The sequence below is a fragment of the Sphaerodactylus townsendi genome, linkage group LG04, assembly GCF_021028975.2.
Source record: "Sphaerodactylus townsendi isolate TG3544 linkage group LG04, MPM_Stown_v2.3, whole genome shotgun sequence".
In the NCBI taxonomy this organism is placed as follows: Eukaryota; Metazoa; Chordata; class Lepidosauria; order Squamata; family Sphaerodactylidae; genus Sphaerodactylus; species Sphaerodactylus townsendi.
The window spans coordinates 154,107,867-154,128,696 of record NC_059428.1 but is presented as its reverse complement, the minus strand read 5'-3'; the positions used below and the strand labels follow the sequence as shown (position 1 = coordinate 154,128,696).

General features: G+C 47.2%; 2 protein-coding genes across 21 annotated transcripts in view; one reads left to right on the top strand and one right to left on the bottom strand.

Annotated features, from left to right (window-relative positions):
- Positions 1 to 932, bottom strand: part of MAPK8IP3 (mitogen-activated protein kinase 8 interacting protein 3) — a 70,530-nt gene extending 69,598 nt beyond the window's left edge. For all 20 annotated transcript variants that reach the window (XM_048495117.1, XM_048495126.1, XM_048495118.1 and 17 more), the window contains exon 1: positions 493 to 932. In XM_048495117.1, the coding sequence (XP_048351074.1) occupies positions 493 to 810 (318 nt within the window). In that variant the 5' untranslated portion in view covers positions 811 to 932. The remainder of the gene's footprint in view (positions 1 to 492) is intronic.
- Positions 933 to 8,349: 7,417 nt separating this feature from the next.
- LOC125431919 (major facilitator superfamily domain-containing protein 1-like) lies at positions 8,350 to 20,830 on the top strand. The gene is made up of 13 exons (XM_048495139.1): positions 8,350 to 8,551; positions 10,364 to 10,464; positions 11,368 to 11,492; positions 11,987 to 12,042; positions 12,607 to 12,750; positions 12,882 to 13,040; positions 15,255 to 15,370; positions 16,021 to 16,121; positions 16,570 to 16,681; positions 17,306 to 17,443; positions 17,629 to 17,768; positions 18,136 to 18,247; positions 20,140 to 20,830. The coding sequence occupies exons 1-13, from the start codon at positions 8,527 to 8,529 to the stop codon at positions 20,251 to 20,253; spliced, it is 1,443 nt and encodes a 480-aa protein (XP_048351096.1). The 5' UTR covers positions 8,350 to 8,526; the 3' UTR covers positions 20,254 to 20,830.

Genomic DNA, 20,830 nt, shown 5'->3' with positions numbered 1-20,830 from the left:
CACATCAGGAACAGAGGAGGCCTAGCTCCAGCAAGCCAATCCCCATTCGTGCATGTAGGCCTACTCTGCAGTAAGTGGGCCGAAGCGAGCATCTTCCTTTCCAGTGGGGTTGTTTAACCCTAGCAAGCATACATTTTTGATGCAACCATATACTTAAAAGAGTAGTTACAGAAATCCAGACTGCACAGCAAAGGGGAGGCCAGAGCCCTCCAATTCTTGTCCACTGCAGTCAGTGGAGGGAGTCACATTATTTGCAACCAAGATTGCTCCAACCAACAATAACAGACATCCACTGAATCCGCTGGCTGGGAAGGACATCACCCAAATGGGTCTCCTTCTGAGTAGGCAGCCTGGCGCGCCTCCCAGCCCCTCCACCTCGGCCTGCTGGGCTCTGCTGCTCGACTTCCCTGGCTTGCCAAGGGCTGCACCCCCAGGAGGTTGTGGGGGGGGGGGGACGCCTGCCCGTGGGGGGAGGGGGAAGGGGCTGCTCACCTCCTCGGCCTGCTTGCGCAGCGCCTTCTCCCGCTCGTACTGGGTGAGGAGCTGCTCGTTGTCCTCGCGCAGGAGCTCCAGCTCCACCTCGTGCTCCTGGTTGTCGGTCAGCACGGAGTCCAGGTTCTCCAGCACGGTCACCACCAGCGGCATCAGCTCCTTGACCACCTCCTCGTCGTAGCAGTGGATCAGGCGCTCGAACTCGCGGTAGATGCTGTTGGCCAGGCCGGAGACGCGCTCCGACATCACCGAGCCCGAGCAGTAGTCGTCGCCCGGGTAGCCCCCCACGCCGCCATCGTCCAGCTGGATCTCCAACATCTTGGCGGCGCCGCCGACGGCAAAGGGATGGAGATGATGGAGATGGAGGGATGGACGGACAGGGAGGAGGAGGAGGAGGAGGATGCTACTGCCGCTCGCCCGTGCCCAGCCTCGCTTGCCCTGCGCCACCGCTGGCCACTCCCGCCGTGCGCTCTCGCGCGCCCTCCGCGCACAGGCGCACCAGCGCCACCGAGGCAGCAGCCGGCCGGCTTCTTGCCCGGAGCGCTGCCAGAAGGAGAGCTGTCCCCAGCAGAGAGATCAGGCGGGCCCTTCCCCCCCACCGGCCTGTGGTGGGTGGGTGGGTGGGTGGGGGTGTCTAAAGGGGCCTCTCTCCCTTGGACGGGAGGCTGCCGGCCAGGAGGTGACCTACATACAAGAAACCAGCGGAGATCCCCAGCAGCCCCTTCCAAGCTTGACAACGTTGATTCCAATCGGAGCTGAAAAGCTTCCCCCCCCCGCCCCTGGGCCCACTCCCTCCCATTCTTGTCTAGGCATCAAACATCTGTCAAAAGGGGCAAGACGTTTTCCTTCAGGCCACTAAGTCGAGAGCTGGCAGGGACCTCGGGAGTCATTTAGTGCAAAACACAGGAAAAGTCATAACTACCCCCCCCCCCACGACACCCATGGAGACCTCGATGCCCCCAGCAGGGGTCTGCAACCTGCGGCTCTCCAGATGTTCATGGACTACAAATCCCATCAGCCCCATGCGATTTGTAGTCCATGAACATCTGGAGAGCCGCAAGTTGCAGACCCCCAGAGGAAGGCAGCAACAACCCTCCAAGATCCCTGACCGATCTGGCCGGAGGAAAACTCCTTCCTGGCCCCAAAACCAAATACTTGGGAACCCTGAGTTGAACTGTATAGTAGGGTTGCCAGTTGCCACCTCCAGGTGGGGCCCAGAGATCTCCTGAAATTACAGTTGATCTCCAGTCTGTGGAGGTTTTATCCCTTGGAGTAAAAGCCTGCTGCTCTACAGCATCATGCACCACTGAGCTCCCTGCCTTCCCCAGGTCCCCCCCCCCCAAAAAAAAAATCTCCAGGGTTGGGCAACCCACAGATGGAGTTATTATCAGATTGGGAAGCACCTACCCAAGCAGGTCCACTGACACTAAACAGAGAGCACAGATGTGGACTAGCCCTTTAAAAATGCAAATACAAGTATATACCATAGAACTCTTAAATGCCACAATCTCCGCTCGCTAAAAACTTTGCTGATTTAACACAGCATGGAAGAGACGGTGGGTGGTCTCATTTGGAAAATATTGCTGCCATACGGAAACTGCTGCAGTCTATCTAGTGTCGAGAGAGGCAGGAGAAGCAGGGTCAAAGTGTTTCCGAGTTAGTAAAGATTGTGTGCTGGACAGCTCCTTGGAATCCACAGCAAGAGCACAGCAAGAGCCAAGGAAATTCATGGAAAATTAGCTCCATTTTTCAATCATGTGAAGAATAACAAGGATGACTATATCAAATTGGAAAGCATGCCCATGTTCTAGAAAGGGCAATAAAGCACATTCTTAGTCATTACATTTGCTGTTGGAGAACGGGACAATTTTTTTTCTGTGCTTCTCTGCACAATCTGATGCGTGTTTACTCAGAAATAAATCCCATTGAGTTTATTTCCAGTAAAGAATGCATAAGATTCAACTTTTGTCTACAACATTTCTGCATCGCCCAATAAGAAGAGGGTGGCGGGGATGAAATCTGCACTGTATCCTCAGAACAACCCTACAAGGTAAGTTAGGCAGAGACAGAGAGAGGAGGAGGAGGAGGAGGAGGAGGAATAGAGGAAGAGAAGGAGTTTGGATTTATACCCCACCTTTCTCTCCTATAGGAAGACTCAAGGTGGCTTACAAGCTCCTTTCCCCTCCTCTCCCCACAAAAGACACCTTGTGAGGTAGGTGGGGCTGAGAGAGCTCTAAGAATTGTGACTAGCCCAAGGTCACCCAGCAGGGATGTAGGAGTGCAGGAACACATCTGGGAAGCCTCTGCCACTCAGAGGGATGTAGGAGTGTGGGAAGCCTCTGCCACTCAGATGGAGGAGTAGGGAATTGAACCCAGTTCTCCAGATTAGTATCCACCTGCTCTTAACCACTACACCATGATGGCTTTCAAAATGAGACAGAATGACCCATGGGCACTCAGTTAGCTTGGTGGCTGATGAAGGGTTAAAACTACAGATGAATCTGCAGCTGCAAAGAAACGCAAAATAAACAGATTGGATTTTCAACATCAGCTACAGTAGCTATGGCAGCCAAATTTCATTTCCTTCTGCATTTCTTTCATCTAGAATGCCAGAGCACCTGCTGGTTTTGCTCATGGTCAGTTTGCCAGACACAAAAAGGGAGCCAATTGATCACTGGGCAGTTCAGCTGCTGTGAGCAATTTCAGCCTGTTCAGCTGGTTATTTTCCATGTACTCAAACACTACAATACAGTGCAGTTGGCAGGACTGCCGGTATGCACAATGGAAGCCTCTCCACATCTGTCATCACTGAGCATCATCCCTCAAACAATGGTTTGTACAAGAGTGAACAAACCAAGCCAGTTATTTATTTTTTTAAATGTGCGTTCTTTAAAGATTCTCACTCATTATTCCACGTGTGCGGAAGGGGCCGAAGTATGAAGGCTTCCAGTGGTTTCAGGCCAGCACAGGTAAGATCCAACTCTTCCTCTGAAGTCCCAAACCTCCTAGGCTCCACCTCCAAAGCTTCAGGAATTCCCCAATCCAGAGCTGGCAATCCTACCCCCCCCCCGCCCCAATTCCCTGCAATTGGAGTGGGGGGAGAGAGGACAACAACAGGCAACCCAAGTCTGGATGCACATTCCTCATTTGTGTAAGCAGAGAGGGAGGGAGGGAGGGGGAGAGAGAGAGAGAGAGAGAGAGAGAGAGAGAGAGAGAGAGAGAGAGAGAGAGAGAGGAGATCAGCTGAGAGATTCTTGATGCTGCTCTGTGAAAAGTTAAAGATGAAATAGTCTGTATGTCAAGACGCCGCCATGCAATATGATCCATTCCTGCATCCACCAGCACCCCCTTCCACACTAATGGCTAATCAATGAAGCATTAGGAAGATCTGGGAAGAGAGAAGTAATGTGAGTGTTTGTGTTCAAAGGCAGGAAAATGGAATGAACTGCATCCAAGCCTGCGAGAAACCTCTGGGGAGGCCTCTGGGCAGCTCACAACAGAGCTATGAAAGACATATTTTATTCCAAGCCTGTGGGTTTAATCTGTGGAGACCTTTGCAGAATGGATAAGCAAGGGCTGCTTTTCTAGCTATTACAGTGTTTGTCGAACAGCTCACTTTCCAAGCACAGGCTCGGTGGTGTTTGTATACGCTGCTCTTCCAAAAACTACCACAGTACACAAACACAAATATATAAAATACAAGTTATGTATTGAAGAAAGCAAACTAAATAATATAAATCACCATATCTCTGACAGGATTGCAACCCCATTTTAAAACTTTCAGGCAGAAGCAATTGAATGGGAAAAAAACCCACACGGACAAATTTGTCAAGTTCCCTTTCCTAGGATGGAGAAGGGACTGAAACCAGGATGGCTTTAACTCTTGAAAGTACATATCCTGAAAATCTTGTTGGTTTCTAAGGTGCCACTAGTACAACACTCTAAATGCTGTGCCAGACGGACATATCTGGGCAGGCTCACAACACTACTGCAAAATGTGACATTACTTGGGCACAGCCGCCCTCACACCCTGTTCACTCACTTGTTCATGATGCAGCCCTTGACAGCTTTTGGGTTACAGTGCCAAGAGATTGGCAATGCTATTCTAAGCAGTTATGCTCTTCTAGACACGATTCGCTTCAGTGGACTTGCTTCTGATCACTCTGTTGGATTCAAATCTCCATGTAACCATGAAAGTAATTGTGTGTTTTGCTAGGCTGCTCTTTCAGGCTAGCCTACCTCATGGGGTTGTTGGGAAGATAACAGCGGAAAAAGGGAGAGACACATATGCAACGCTCCTTGAAGAAAGGGTAAGGATAAAATATAATCAAAAGAAAGAGCACCAGTTTGATTGTATCTATTATTTGTTTGAAACCTACACTCTGCCTGGAAGAGTTATTATTACTTGACCTTTCTTTTCTAAAATGCCATACAGTACGCTCTTCCTAGTCTATTATTCTATAAACTCCCCTGGGAGATCATTGATAAAGCCAAGAATGCCACATATGACCATTACAAGAGAGTTCTGTGCCAATATTGCATTGAGCTAATGACTGAAATGCAATCTGCGGTTCTGTAGCAATTAAGCTCCTAAAGCAATTTCATTTTCTGTTTGCTCATTCTAGTCTTCCATCTATGTTTTTGACTGAACTAGCTTTCTCATGGAAGATAAATGTGTGAAGAGGAGAGATAGTACACCCTGACTGGCTTAAGATGCAAATATGGCTGCACCAAACCATTTTTCTAATCCAGATGATGGCAAATAGTGGCAGCTAATGGAAAATCACAGTACAGCATAAGCCATGAGTCGCCCTCCCACCAGGGAATTGAAGATAAATGATAAAAGGGTCCTTTACTCCTGAAACACACCATCATCCAATTTTCAAATCTGGAAAACACCTTCCTTGGGTTTAAATCAGATAAAATCAGTCATGAACAGATTGTGATTTTTTGGGAGGAGAGGGTATAGTTATTTCTACTAGGACCATGGCACATAGGGAGGGGATTTAACTCTCCCTCTTTTCATTTTCCTAAGCTCAAATAGCAGCTATTTCCCCTGACAAAAGATTGTAAATAGCAGCCTAAGGCAGCCATTTGAGGTCAGGAGAGAAAAAGAGGTCCTGATCCAAATAACGAACTGGACCTTCCAGCATTTAATCTGGTTTGATCCACAGGCTTCTTGAATGTTTCAAAGCCTGTTTGACCAGAAGTGACATTGGAAAAAAATGGGAATACATGTAATCAGGGGAAATAAAGACTCATCCAAAAACTCTTGCAAAACTGATCTGTCTCTAGTCATACTGTCTGACCAGTCATACACTATTCCAGCCTTTATCAAATAGTCTTAATTTCTAATAGATTCTTTTTAAAGTTCATGCATAAATAATCTTCAGCACTCTGATATTTAGCAATATTCTCAGTTAAGACAATATGTACTGCCAGCATTTGAGATTGTCTGTGCACACAGCAGCAATTTACTGCAATGGACAGCACCACTCCACATGTCTGACTAGGCTTTCTACCAAGTAAAACGAAGGAAGGTTAATCAATGTCTGCTATACAGTTACATTGACTGAAGGGTTTCTCCACACCCAGAGACAGTAAAACCTTGAATGCTGGAACTAGGAAGCAAAGTCGAGGGAAAACCTTGGCCTTTATGTGCTATTGGTTGGGCTTGGAAATAACAATAATTTTTAAAAATCACACACACACACCAGAATTGGAGCTGTTTTTTATAACTTATGACTGGGGTAACTCTACATAACGGTGCACTTTAAAGAACCAAGTTAAATGTCATCACTTTATCCTTCCACCAAAGAAGGAGAGAGGAATTACTAATTGAATGATATTACACATGGAAGACAGAGCCACTGAAGCTGATTTAGCACAGAATTTTCCTCTGGTGATCATATTTTTAAAAACATATACATGTACGGCCATCAGATGGCTACCAGTACGATGGACTGATAACCCCACCTGCAATATAATGCACTCAACCACATCTTTGCATAGCAAGTTCCACCCAAACACTGACGGATTGGTTCTCCACCCTGGGACATGGAGAATATACCCCACTAAACTTTCCCTTCTCACTAGACACAGTGTGAAACAGACTTTTCCCTGTGATACACCTCTGAAGATGCTAGCCACAGATGCAGGTGAAACGTTAGGAACAAGATCTACCAGATCACGGCCACACAGCCTGGAAAACCCACCACAACCAACACTTATTACATATTTCATCCTCCCTCCATGGAAGCATACATGGATCTCTCTCTCTCCATTTGAGCAGCACAACAACCCTGTGAGGTAGCTTGCCTTGACTGACAATGACTGTCCCAAAGTCTCCCAGTTGAACCTCATAGACAAATGGGAAATTTATACAGGAGCGCAAGCCAATAAAGATGAGGGACATCTACATGCATCCAGCAAAGTGGACACTAGTCCATGAAAACTGAATGTTGGGATAAAAATGTGTTAGTCTTCTTGGCTTCTATTTAGTCTTGTCAAGTCTTAAGTAGCTAAACAAAACTATGAAAACTGAATTTTCACCAGTTATAGCTAACATGAAAGGTGTCTGTACATGACATTTGACTCTTACTTGAGGAAAGGTACATGATGCTGTAGCTGGATCTCATCACATCTCAGAAATGACGCAGGGTAAATACTTGGATTGAAAACCACTGAAGAAGATTGCTAAGGAAGGCAATGATAATGACAAACCATTACTGGGGTTGCAATAAGTTGGGTCTCTACAAACATAGTGTGCACTTCACATATTTTAAAGGTCCTTGACCCTGTTTACTGTTTTCTTTATAACATCACTTATTGCACATACACATGCGTGTGTGTGTGTATATATAACACACACATATACACTCTTCTGGATATATAAAAGGGAAGGCATATTGGCAATGACTCATTTTTTGAAAAGCTGCACAGGCTATACACACACACACACACGTATATGTACATGTGTGTATGTATATGTTGTATGTATGTATGTGTATGTATGTGTGTGTGTATGTATGTATGTATATGTACATGTGTGTGTATATGTACACGTGTGTGTATGTATGTTGTGTGTGTGTGTGTATATATGTATATGTTGTATGTATGTGTGTGTGTGTGTGTGTGTGTGTGTGTGTGTGTGTGTGTATATAAAATATGTGGTAAACTGCCTAAGCCTGACTTAGGATGGGCGGAGTATAATGGGAATGGGCAGAGTATACATTTAATGACATAAATGAAATAAAAAATAATAGAAATAGAAAATAATGAAATAAAAAATAAAATGGCTCCAGTTCTCAAATGCTTGCCCTAGAACAGTCTTTAAGGGCAATAATACAGCACATTTAAAATTTAGTTTACGACATTTATTTTATTTACTATGCTTATAGTTTACCTTTCTTGGTGGAGATTCAAAGTGGTTTATGAAAATTAGGGGGGGGAAACACACACCAAGGGATACAGAAAACAGTGTAAGATTCGGCATGGTTAAAAATGCATAAATTTACCAATGTGAAAACAAAATAGGAAATTGACCGAAGACTTGGTTTTATATGTAAACAAACGAAAAGGAGGCCCACAGCGACGGCCTCTATCCTCGCTGTATTGAGTTGCCTTTTCCTCTCAGGTGAGGGAAAAAACCCAACCGCCATATTTGGCTCTCCAGAAATGCCTCAGGCAAGGCGAAAGGAGACCAACCTGGATGGGCGGGGGAGGCGGGGCTTAGACCGAAAGGGCGAGACCAAACAGCGCAAAAAGGGGCGGGCAAGAGAAAGGGCAGTCCTTACTCGTCGGGGGCGTGCCCGAAGGGAGGGCGGGGCTGAGAGCCGCCGGCTGGGACCGCAGGGAGGGCGGGGCTGAGAGCCGCCGGCTGGAGACAAAGGGAGCAGGCGAGTGGGAGGAGCCAAGCTTCTTGCGGTCGGTGCCTGCCAGCGGCTGGCTCGGAGAGGCGTGGCCAGAGGAAAAGGGGCGGAGACTGAGGTGCCAGGCACGGAGCTGACGGGGAGGCAGCTGGAGGCTGGAGCGATGGCGGAAACGGCGGCCGAGAAAGGTGAGAGACTGGGCTGGCACGTGACTACCGATCCGGCACGTCACATGACCTCTTTGGGAGTCTCCTGCTCCCCGGGGCTGGATGGTCCAAATCAGACTTCGGCTCTTTCCGTGTCACGCTTCGCACCCCCCAATCCAGCCCCTTCCCCAGATGCTTCAAAGGCCTTCGTAGGGAAGGTCTCTTTGCTTGGGTTGCCAGCCTCCAGGTGGGGGCTGGAGATCTCCCGGAACTGCAGCTGATCTGCAGACTACACGAGTCACTTAGTTATTTTTTATTTAAAACATTTAGTCCCTGCGCCTGGAGAAAATGGCTGCTCTGGAAGGTGATCTGCATGGCATACTGTACCCCTTCCTAAATTTCAGTCTCTCAGGCTCCACCCTCAAATTTCCAGGTATTTCTGAACCCGGAGTTTGCATCCGTGCTCTCTGCATGTGCTCAGAGGTTCCCCCTTGCGTTTTGCAACTTGGTTGTAAATCAGCACCACCTTTGTATGTAGATTTCTAGGAGGAGGGGAGAGGTAGGTTTCCCAACTCCCCTCACCTGACTATAGGAGAGGGGGAAGCTTTTGGACTTTAGACTCGCTCCTTTGGAGCCCTTGCTTTGCCTCCCTCCCTCTGTTTGGTACTCCTTCAGTATGCTCCCTACATCCAGCATCTTGCCATCAGGCCAGCTTTACAAGATAAAAAGACAACACTGAAAACAGCAAATAAGTATACCATTTGTGTGTGAAGTGTCATCAAGCCACAGCCAAGTTCTGGCAACCCCAGCAAGGAGCTGTCTGGCCAAGTGAGGAACAAATATGGTTTCTCAATGTTCTTTGCAGAGTTGGGGGTCTCCCTTTGAAGTATGGCCCCTCTTGGCTCCTGCGATCTGATGAGCTTGGGCAATACCATGCCTCTTCCCCTCCATAAATAACACTACTTATAGGAACCAAAAGCATTTCACAGCTTGCCTTTTTCCCACCTTGTCTGATCCCCAAGAGGCACTGGGGAAAACCTAATAAAAACAGCAGCCAAAGCCAGGGAAAGAAGAAACAAACAGAAGCAGAGCCTTTATTTGGCATAGACAGCAGTACAACAATAATAAAAACAGATTAAAAAAGCATATACAATACAGGATATACATGTTAGGACGAAGGAAATCTACTGGCGTTTAGTAATTTCCAGGAGAAAGTCTGCCACTATCGTACAGAGAGAAGGATCAGGGTTGTCCAACAAGTAGTGTAATCTAATTAAATTGGGGAGATCGGGTAAATGTAAAGGAGTGAGATTCACATACTTGGATCTGATTTCCTTGAATCTGAGATAGTCCAGGGAAAAGGATCTTTAAAGGCCACTGCCAGCCCAAGAGATCAGGATGAACCCTGCCTGATACCTAAAGAGGGACAGGCTGACACCTCACAAAGGGGACTTCTAAGCTCTCCAGAGCTCAGGTTCCACCATGAACAAAGAAGGACGTGTTGTTGAGTCGTATGGGGTGTACAGGGGAAGTGATGAACAGCCCGGGTTCCCCACACCTTTATTCCTTGGTCACGTCCGGTCCAAGTACCAACTGTGGCCAACCCTGCTTAACTTCAGGTGTGACCCCAACTTGTTCCCAAATGCACGGGTGCCTTGAAAAGGGTTCCCAGTCACCATGTTAAGTGATGTGCAGGTACATGTTTAAAAGGGGCATTCCAGTGGGGGGATTTCTACATCAGTTCTCCGCTTGCACAGAACCGGGTCTGATCAGTATGCAAGAGTTCCCCCCGCCCAATACAAATGCGCATGTAGACCGCTCTGCTTCTTGGTAGTCAGTGCCTTCCTTTTGCAGATTACTACAGGTTCCTGGTTCTTTTCTTCAACTGTCTCCTGACCTTTGGATCCTACTTCTGCTTTGATATCCCCAGTGTCTTGCAAGAACAGTTCCAAGGGGTAAGTCGGTAGCAGGGAACGGGCAACCCCGATCAAGCTAAACCAGAAAAATATTGTGGAAATACTATCTAATGTAATAGGATTGCAATGCACCAGATTAGTGGAGCAGATTTTCTGACCATCGGTCTTTTTCAAGCTCTTTGGAACTCATCCTGTAGACTAGAGCTACTTGCTCCAACAGCTCGTGACAGCAACATTCATAATTCCCATCAATAAAAGAGCCATGTATACATCCATCCCTTGGGGAAGCTCACAGCTTGTCCATTTCTGTAACAGGTGGGTATCCCATCATGGGGTGGGTGCAACGTTGGAGAATAGTTCTGAGAAGAGCCACAGATGACTCCTGGGACACTGAGAAGAAGAAGAGTTTGGATTTATATCCCCCCTTTCTCCCCTGTAAGGAGACTCAAAGGAGCTTACAATCTCCTTTCCCTTCCCCCCTCACAACAAACACCCTGTGAGGTGAATGAGGCTGAGAGAGCTCCGAAGAACTGTGACTAGCCCCAGGTCACCCAGCTGGCATGTGTGGGAGTGCACAGGCTAATCTAGTTCCCCAGATAAGCCTCCACACCTCAAGTGGCAGAGCTGGGAATCAAATCCGGGTCTCCAGATTAGAGTGCCCCTGCTCTTAACCACGACACCCCGCTGACTCTGCTGTCAACATTTGCTTCTCTGCAGGCTTCCAGCAGACTCTTGTCTTGGCATAAATACATTTTGTTAAAGTTTCGGGGAAAAAACAAACAAACAGCTAACAACACACACAAACAGAAACTGTACTGTAAAAGAAAGCTTCTGATTTCTTATGCGGCAAATATAAACACAGTTAAAAATGTACCGTTTGCTCTCTAGTTGCAGATGGGATGTTATTATTTCATACCTGTTCTGTTTCATCCTGTGGTCTAGAACCTGACCTGTCCAAACGGAACACACTCCAATGGCACAGAACAGAATGGAACAGTCGGCTGTGTGGAAGGGCTGGGTATGACTCCTGAAGAATACAACCTCCTGTATGCCATCTATGCCTGGACGTGAGTGCCGTCCTCTTTTGCAAACTTACTGATGGAGAAATAAGGAATTGTGAACTGATATTAATTCCAGAAAATGCTGGTGGTTAACATAGCTTGACTATGTTAAAAAAATCACTAGAAGGTTGCTTGAAGAATGATTTTTAAAAATTATATCTTGGCAATGTATTGTTGAAGGCTGTCACGGCCGGAATCACTGGGGTGTTGTGTGGTTTCCGGGCTGTATGGCCGTGTTCTAGCAGCATTCTCTCCTGACGTTTCGCCTGCAGATGCCAGCCACAGAAATGCCAGCTGCTAGAACATGGCCATACAGCCCGGAAACCACACAGCACCCCAGTATATCTTGGCAGTCTAGATGTCATACAAAGTTTAATAAAGTTTTGGTGTCATATCTAATATTCTTCCTAATAGAACAAAAACAGGTATGGTAAGTTATTTTGTTTTGTTTTTTAAGAACAGAAAAAAAAATTACCCTGTTTTCCTTTTGTTCTCTGTAGCAACGCATTGGTGGTGATCATGGCCGGTTTCTTGATTGACAAACTGGGGAATCGCTGTAAGTTTTAAAGAGTTCAACTTGGCTTCATCCCAAACAGGTCTGTCTTTATGTGACAGGACTCTTCGTTGGCCTTCAGCCACAGTCCCATTGGTCTCTCAGCCCCAAGACGCAAGGGCCAACCAGAGTTTGAATTCAGCTTGTCTGCAGGGCATCACTGGCTTTTGATGCATTCCAGAAATAGGTGAAATAATGGCAGAAATACATTTGATACAGAATTTATTATAGGCCATGGGGGGAGCAGAAGTCTCCCAGAATCACACTCTACCCTCAAAGTTGGACCAGAACCACTGTGGATTGCTGCCTTCCAGTTCTGAAGGGTGATCCAGAAGGACACAGTGATTGATGATACCAAAATGCATGTTTGCTGCCTGGACCTCCTTGCAGGTGAAGGGCAGGAGGCGAACAAACCCTTGTGGATAGATAGGTAGTATACTGATCTTGGGATCTACTGAATTAGTATTAATCCATTAGATGTGAAGATCATCGTCCACTGGTGCTCCAACTTGTTCTGACGTCAGAAGCTCAGACATCTCGATTTTTACAATCCCTTCTTCTCCGCAGTTGGCGTCTTCGTCTTCTCTTTCCTCACCGTGCTGGGTTCGTCCATTTTCGCGCTGGGCTCTCACTTTAAAGGAACTCCATACCTTTTGCCACTGATGCTGACGGGCAGGTTGCTTTTCGGCTCTGGAAACGGGTCGCTCACCAGTAAGAAACTTCAGAAATCCTTTCCTGGCTGTGCCGTGAATTCCGCATGTTACATCCCTCGATGCGCACGGAGCATCATTCCGTTAACATCCGCTTCCTGGTTTTTCCTTCCCCTCCTTTGTCCCTTTGAGTTGTGCAGAATCGCATCACCGCCTTCTGGTTCAAGGGGAAAGAATTGGCTCTGGCCTTTGGGTTGACCCTCTCCTTCTCCCGCCTGGGTAGCGTCCTCAACTTCTTTTTCACGCAGCAGTTCGAAAGCCACTTTGGCATCCAGTGGACTCTTTGGGGAGGTGAGTTTTCCTCTAGGAGGTTGCCTCTGCCCTGACTTCCCTCTGCCGTTCCCTTTTTGCTGTGAAAACAACAACAGTAGGAATAGCTGCAATCACAGCTGGAGCCTGCAGAACTTGTTCTCCCACATTTTATGGCATTTCACCACCATTGCCGGGTTTTATGGCTAAATATCTGAGTAATTTAATCAATCCACATCTCCGTAGATATTTTATGCTTGCTCGGCTTAATGTGCTACCGACTGCCCAAACAAGAGGCAGATATCATGGCATCCCACAGGAGAACAGGACTTGTTCCTGTGCAGCGGGCCTACCTGAAACAACTGAACACGTGCTCCTTCATTGTAAAGATTTGGCTGTCTATCGGTTGCTTTTTCTCCAAGCCATCTTTAAGTAATTTTAAGAGAGATCAGACAAGGAAATAGTTTTATACTTGCTTAGTGACCATCATCCCCACACTACTGAATCAGTTGCCAGGTTTTTAACAAAGGCACTTGGATTAAGGGTGAAACCTTTGTGGAAATTTTAGTCAATTGGTTTTAACCTAATTTGTATTTTACCACTTTTTATATGCCGTTAAAGGTATTGTATTTGGATTTGGATTTGAATAGCTGCAGGAGAAAGAAGAAGAAGAGTTGGATTTATATCCCCCCTTTCTCTCCTGTAGGTGACTCAAAGGGGCTAACAAACTCCTTTCCCTTCCCCCCTCACAACAAACACCCTGTGAGGTCGGTGGGGCTGTGAGAGCTCAGAAGAACCGTGTGTTAGAGAGCACAAGCTAATCTGGTTCACCAGATAAGCCTCTACAGCTCAAGCGGCGGAGTGGGGAATCAAACCCGGTTCCTTGAGATTAGAGTGCACCGGCTCTTAACCACTACGCCACTGCTGCACGAATCATCCATCTGCACAATTTAAGGATACATGTTTTATTTAGTACAAACCACTAGAGGGTGTCAGACGACAGGTTTGCCGTTGCATTTGAACTTCTTAGGTAGCCAATAGTGGGGTAAATGATTTACTCTTGGAGGCTAACATGTTCTCCTGAAATGTATCAGCTCATAGATGGGGCACCCTGTAGTAAAAGTTCTTTCAAAAGACCTTTTTCTTGTTGGATGTGGCAATGTCCACTGTGCAAAGAAACTGAGAAGAAGACTCAGCAAGAGGTGGGCAAATGGTCGGCTAGAGAGGGCCAGAAAGTTAGTGACCCCGCCGTTCTTTTGTGTCACTTCTTGTCTGTCCTTAGATTGATTCTCTCGGGTTGAATATCCTGCTTCTTCTCGGAGGTTAGTTGCAGAGACTCAGCCAGCAAGATAGAAGCATGCTATCTTTCCCTCTTCCCTAGCATAAATGGAGTTCCTTTTAAAAGAGAAGAAGAAGAGTTTGGATTTATATCCCCCCTTTCTCTCCTGCAGGAGACTCAAAGGGGCTTACAATCTCCTTGCCCTTCCCCCCTCACAACAAACACCCTGTGAGGTAGGTGGGGCTGAGAGAGCTCCGAGAAGCTGTGACTAGCCCAAGGTCACCCAGTTGGTGTGTGTGGGAGTGTACAGGCTAATCTGAATTCCCCAGATAAGCCTCCATAGCTCAGGCGGCAAAGCTGGGAATCAAACCCGGTTCCTCCAGATTAGATACACAAGCTCTTAACATCCCACGCCACTGCTGCTTACCCTTTTTAATCACTGTGATCTACTTCTCATAAGAACATAAAAACAAGCCTGCTGGATCAGACCAGAGTCCCTCTAGTCCAGCACTCTGCTACTCGCAGTGGCCCACTAGGTGCCTTTGGGAGCTCACAGGCAGGAGGTGAAAGCAATGGCCGCCTGCTGCTGCTGCTGCTGCTCCTGAGCACCTGGTCTGCTAAGGCCTTTGCAATCTCAGATCAAGGAGGGTCAAGATTGGTAGCCATAGACCGACTTCTCCATAAATCTATCCAAGCCCCTTTTAAAGCTATCCAGGTTAGTGGCCATCACCACCTCCTGCGGCAGCATATTCCAAACACCAATCTCTGTGCAGTAAAAACCCAACATTTTAATAATCTCCAGGGATAGACTTTCGACACAGCTGAACACAGCTTTCAGAGGGTCATCTAGGCAATCTGTCTGTGTCAGGGCTATATTTCCCCTGCCTTCCCTAAACAAATCTACCAAAACGTTCACCTGACATGCTATTAAGGACTTTAGCAACAATGACGTGAAGAGTGGATTCTACCGATTGCAGGTACCTTCCTTTGTGTGATGGGCTTTCTTTCGGCCATCGCGGTCAGCGTGCTGGACAGAGTCGGCATGAAGCAGCTCGGCATGGATGGAGTTATTCAGCAGGAGTCCAAGAAAGTGGTATGTGGGACAGAAGGGGCAGCCGGTGACTTCCACTTAATTTGGATTGGTGGCTAAACTCAGGCACGTTGGTCGCAGCTGGGAAAGAGAGCTAAAGTCTCCGTGCTGGAACTATCTGCTTCCTTTATCAGCAGGAAGGAGATGATGGAAATGGTTTTGAGAAATGTGCAGCCCAAAATGTTTTGCGTTCTTGGCTCGGCGAGTCAGCCTTTCCACCCACCTGGCACAGCAACATCATCTTAGGTCTTTGAGTAGAACAGGTGACAGGGACCTTTTTTAAAAAAAGTGGGAAATAGGCGGTTTTAGAAGCTGTTAAAAGAAGCTGCGGTTAACCAGTCATTTTGGAAGAATATCTCCACACTGCGATGACCTTGGTGCTGCATTTAGAAGAGAACATCTTTTAAGGGAAAAAGAACCTGGGCAGAATTATGTATTCTGAGTTAGTGCTTCGAGTTCCAAAGTTTATCAGGTTCCTTTCCCACACGCACGCAGCTAGGAACTGGGAAGGATGTTAGATTTCCCCCTTCTAGCTAGCTATGATCTTCCTTCCTTTATGCCTTTTGGAATTAAAACTGTAGCCTCAGCACCTTTGATTCTGAAGGAGTGTAGCAGCTGCGTACGTTTCCTCTCTTTTCTTCCCCCTTTGGCAGCGAGTCCAGGACGTCCGGCGTCTGCCTCTTCGCTACTGGCTTCTGGTCCTTACCATCATGTTCTTCTACAACGGAGTCTTCCCTTTTGTAGCAGATGCGAGGTAGGAAGATTGGAGGACTAATCTGAATTCCCCAGATAAGCCTCAACAGCTCAAGCGGCAGAGCGGGGACTCAAACCCGGTTCCTCCAGATTAGAATGCACCTGCTCTTAACAACTACGCCACTTCTGCTCCTGCTGCTTCTAAGCTCCAGTCTTGCTTGCTCCAAAGCAATATGTGCAAATATCTGTTCTTTCTTTTTTCAAATCATGGAGCGACTTGGCTGGAACCAGAGTGAAATAGCAGCGGTTGTAAACGGGGCTGGCACTAAGAGAAGAGTGTGGTCTCTGCACAAACAAAACATTGTTTTCTAAGGCCCCAGGCGGAAAAACGAAGTTAATAAAAGCCAAAAGGAGTTGAATTGTTTTTACAACAGAAGGGGGAAACATATTTCCATCCCTGTGCCAAAATAACCTCAAACAGAATGCCCATGCATTTCTCTTTCCCACAGCAAATTTATCCAAGACAAGTACCCCGGCTACAGCCAACAAACGGCCGCGTACATTGCTGGTGCAGTATACGACAGCTCTCTTGTGCTCTCGGCATTAGTGGGCATACTTATTGTAAGTATTTGCCGCTTGCTTGGGGTTTGGGGCGGGGAGGGAGCATTGACGTGCTCTCTATTTTGCTTGGGCTTGCGGGGGGGGGGGGGCGTGCGATCAGACACATTTGGCAGTCTGGCAGAAGCCTGCAAGTCTGGAGGCAGAGAGGCGGGGCTTTTCTTTTGTAAAACTGGATCCCTACAATGGGATCTGGAGGGACCTTTGCCAGCGTAGACTCTTTAGCAGACAGTCCATCTCCTTTGCCAACCTGTCAGCGTTAAGCACTGCATGCTGTGATACTCTTGGAAAAAACAGCTTTCAACAGCGCGCTGTCTGCAGAGATTCTCTCCCAGTTCGGATCTCCTAACAGAAAAGTGGGCCGTGGACTTTGTGCCACAAAAGATGGCCCTGTGGGCCCTTTCTTGAGCCCAGCCCTGGGTGCGAACCATGTTCTCATGCATGGCAATGAGACGGTGCGGAACCCCAGTTGGGTCTTACACATTCTTAACAGAGCTTCCAATAGGGGGGGCTAGGAAGACTGCCCGAGAACTCCCACTGACATTCCAGGGGAGGCAATATCCTCCCAAAGGCCAGTTCAGTTTGTAACAAAATCTCCCCGTTCCTGTGTCTCTCTTCCTTCCGCAGGACTACGTAGGTCTGCGAGGCGTGTTTGCTGTGGGCTGTGCAGTTCTGACCCTGCCCGTCTTTGCTCTTCTGGCCTTCACGTTTGTTCCCCCGCTCGTCTCTACTATTTGGTTGGGCATCACCTACTCCTTTGCAGCAGTAAGTAAACGCAGGGTGACACAGGGTTGCTTCAATGGGGGAAGTTGCCTTTTATCTCATTTTAGAATTGTGGTGGGGAGAGCACGGCTCAGTACAGAGGCCGCTGCCAGGTCTGAACTGACGGGATAAAACAAAACATTCCGTCTCCTTACGCTTTCTGACCACGTGTTTTGCGTTTCAACCAGGCTAGTATGTGGCCCTCGATTCCACTTGTGGTCCCTCAGGCGACCTTGGGCACCGCTATGGGGCTTGCGACGTCCGTACAGATGGTTGGAATTGGCCTCTCCAATGTGATCGTGGGACGGATCCTGGGAACGAAGTCCAGGTTAGAACAACCCTCTTTCCTCCATCTGGCTGTCTGAAAGGGCAAATACAAGGAAATACATCGCTCCATTGTCCCAAGTTCTGACTGCAGAACCATGAGACTCCTTCCGCACACGCAGAATAATGCACTTTCAGTCACAATTGTTTGCAAGTGGATTTTGCTGTTCCACACAGAAAAATCCAGCTGCAAAGTGTATGGAAAGTGGATTGAGAGTGCATTGTTCTGCATGTGCAGAAGAGCCCCTGTTCTGTCTGTGGCCTGAACGAGATCAAAGAGTAATGTAAATGCTGCTGGTGCATCGGCCTGCATGAGCTGGGATGTGCTTGTACATATTCTCAAACCCCTTGTTGACTGTTTTCCTTGCCAGTGAATTAAAGATCCCGCTTTGGCGCTGGCAACAGATGATGGTCTTCATGCTGGCAAACACCGTCGCTTGTATCGTCGCTTCCGTCAGCCTCAACATAGTGGACAAGAAGCAGGTACGCATTAGCCTGATTGGTGTGTTAAAAACCAGCCACGAACCTCATGATTCTGTTAAGGGAATTGTAAGAGCGACCACAGGCAGGGGCATACTTAGGCAAACTGGAGCCCTGGGCAAAACCTGAGTTTGATGCCCCTCCCCCATGGGCAGCCAACCTCTCCCACGGTAACCAAACAATGATTTTTTCCATCAGGTTGTTTCACAGTCACCATCACATTATAGAACATGCCCCAACTCACAAATCTGAACACAGCAGAAATATTTTTTCAAAACACTTTCAAAATGTTTTATTACTGCTATGAAAACATTTTATGGTGTTGTATCCAGTCCACCCAATTGGGGAAAACAGCATCACTTTCAATGTTATTTAAACAGGGGACCCCAGATTCTCCCTTTAAGGTGGATTTAAAAGGAGAATCTGGGCTCCCCAGTTTAAACAAGTGATGCTGGAATCCACCCCCAAACAGCATTATTTTCAATGGTGTTTAAACTAGGGAGCCCAGATTCTCCTTTTAAATTCACCTTAAAGGGAGAATCTGGGGTCCCCAGTTTAAGCGACATTGAAAGTGATGCTGTTTTGGGGTGGATTCTCTGCCACCCTGAAACAGCATCACTTTCAATATTTAAACCGGGGATCTCAGATTCTCCCTTTAAATCCATGCCGAAGGGGGTGGATTTAATAATAATGATAGTAATAATAACCTTTATTGGGCATTGAGAGAATAAAAGAAAGAAAGAAAACAAGCATTGGCAGGAAGGGGGTGTATTTAAAAGGAGAATCTGGGGAAATTTAGGGGGTGCCTGCTGTCAGGGGTGCAATTATTAAGATAGCAGCACCAAAATTTCCGTGTATCTTCGTGAGACCCTACTGATTATACCACCCAGGTTTGGTGAAGTTTGGTTCAGGGGGTCCAAAGTTATGGACCCTCAAAGGTGTAGCCCCCAACTCCTATTAGTTCCCATTGGAAATAATGGGGGATGGGGGCACTCCCTTTGGGAGTCCATAACTTTGGACTCCCTAAACCAAACCTCACCAAACCTGGGTGATATCATCAGGAGAGCCTCCCAAAGAATCCCTGAAATTTTGGTGTTGCTAGCCTAAAAACTGCGCCCCCTGCAGGCCAAAAACGGGAAAAAACACTGAAAATACAAAAAAATCCCACAAACAAACCTACGCCCCCCCACAAGGCTGCGCCCTGGGCAACTGCCCACTTTGCCCAATGGGAGGAACGCCTCTGACCACAGGTGGCATCAGTTGAAGTCCCAGACACCAAACAAGAGCCAGATTTGAGTCTGCTTGCACCTTAAAGGTCTTCGAGAAGGAGCTCTGTTTGTCACTTGGATCTTGCTTTTGCAGTGCAGACCGACATGGCGACTCTAAAAGAATAAAAGCAGGATTGCTGGAGAGGATTCTTGAGGGTCAGGGTTGTGGGCCAGATGCCTAGCTCCTCCCATGTTTTTCCTTTGCTTGGTAGTCTCATACAGCTAAGGACATATCTTCTTCTCAGTAGCAAACCATATGCAGTGTACGTTTAAAAAAAAAACCATGCAGGTGCTGCTGCTGAATTTAGCAATTTGAAGTCAGTGGCCGAATGCGCAGGGTTCCATTGTGTAGCCAGAAATGGAAGATTTGGGTTTGGCGTGTTTTCTAATCAGAAGTGGATTAGGCGGTGACATCCTTTGTCAAGAGAAAGCTCAAGAGGCTCTAAGGCAGTGCAGACATTATGCAAACAGAGGTGTGAATTTACCGTCTTGTAATGCTCCCTAAGGACAAACTTTGACTCATTCCTCCCACCATTGTAGATGGTATGCAACGGACACCCAACACAAGGTCTCTGCTCTGGGATAGCTCTGTTTCGGCTCATTTTCCTGGTTCTCTGCTTTCCCCAGGGAGGAACGTTGAACCGCATGACCAAACGCTCGTTGCCAGAACCGCCGGCCCGGCAGCCTGGGGATACAGCCCCACTCCTCAGCGAGGAAGAAGGCGGAGGACCCATCAACTAGGCACCCCAGCAGACCACCATCTTTCAAACCCAACACCTCTGGATTTCTCCCCAACCCCATCACTTTTAGATATTTTAGAAGGAAATCTCAGCAAAGCAGGTACCTCAAACAGGAATTTGTGCCAACTGGTCTTGTGGCAGGGACCCAGAACGACGATCTATTCTAGGACAGTTTTTAAGCCTTTGTGAAAGAAAGCTGAAGCAGGATTCGTCATCGTTCAAGAGCCAGTTCTGTATTCAGATCCTCCACACACCTTGTCAGTATTAACCTCTGTAGCATTTTGTCCCCAACATGCTCCCTGGGTATTCTTCACCAAAACCATGTTTACATGAATAATATTTCCGCTTTCGTGAGTGAGGGAAATGTTACCAAGGGATGTTGGCTGATCCGGCATTGAACAGGGGGTTGGACTACTGGATGGTCTGCATGGCCTCTCCAATTCTGTGATTCTATGCTCTCGGGTTACATTGGTGCTATCTCTCACTTCCTCAAGGAAATGGAAAAGGGAGAGAGACTTCTCAGCCAACAAACATTACACTTTACTCTGTAAACGGTATAAATGCATGATTATCTTGAA

What these genes read in the sequence shown, in the direction of transcription:
- LOC125431919 (XM_048495139.1), top strand. Translation starts at nt 8,527, where the DNA reads ATGGCGGAAACGGCGGCCGAGAAAG. An exon ending in CCAGTGGACTCTTTGGGGAG is followed by an intron (nt 13,041 to 15,254) that starts GTGAGTTTTCCT and finishes TACCGATTGCAG; the next exon opens with GTACCTTCCTTTGTGTGATG. An exon ending in CCTTTTGTAGCAGATGCGAG is followed by an intron (nt 16,122 to 16,569) that starts GTAGGAAGATTG and finishes TCTTTCCCACAG; the next exon opens with CAAATTTATCCAAGACAAGT.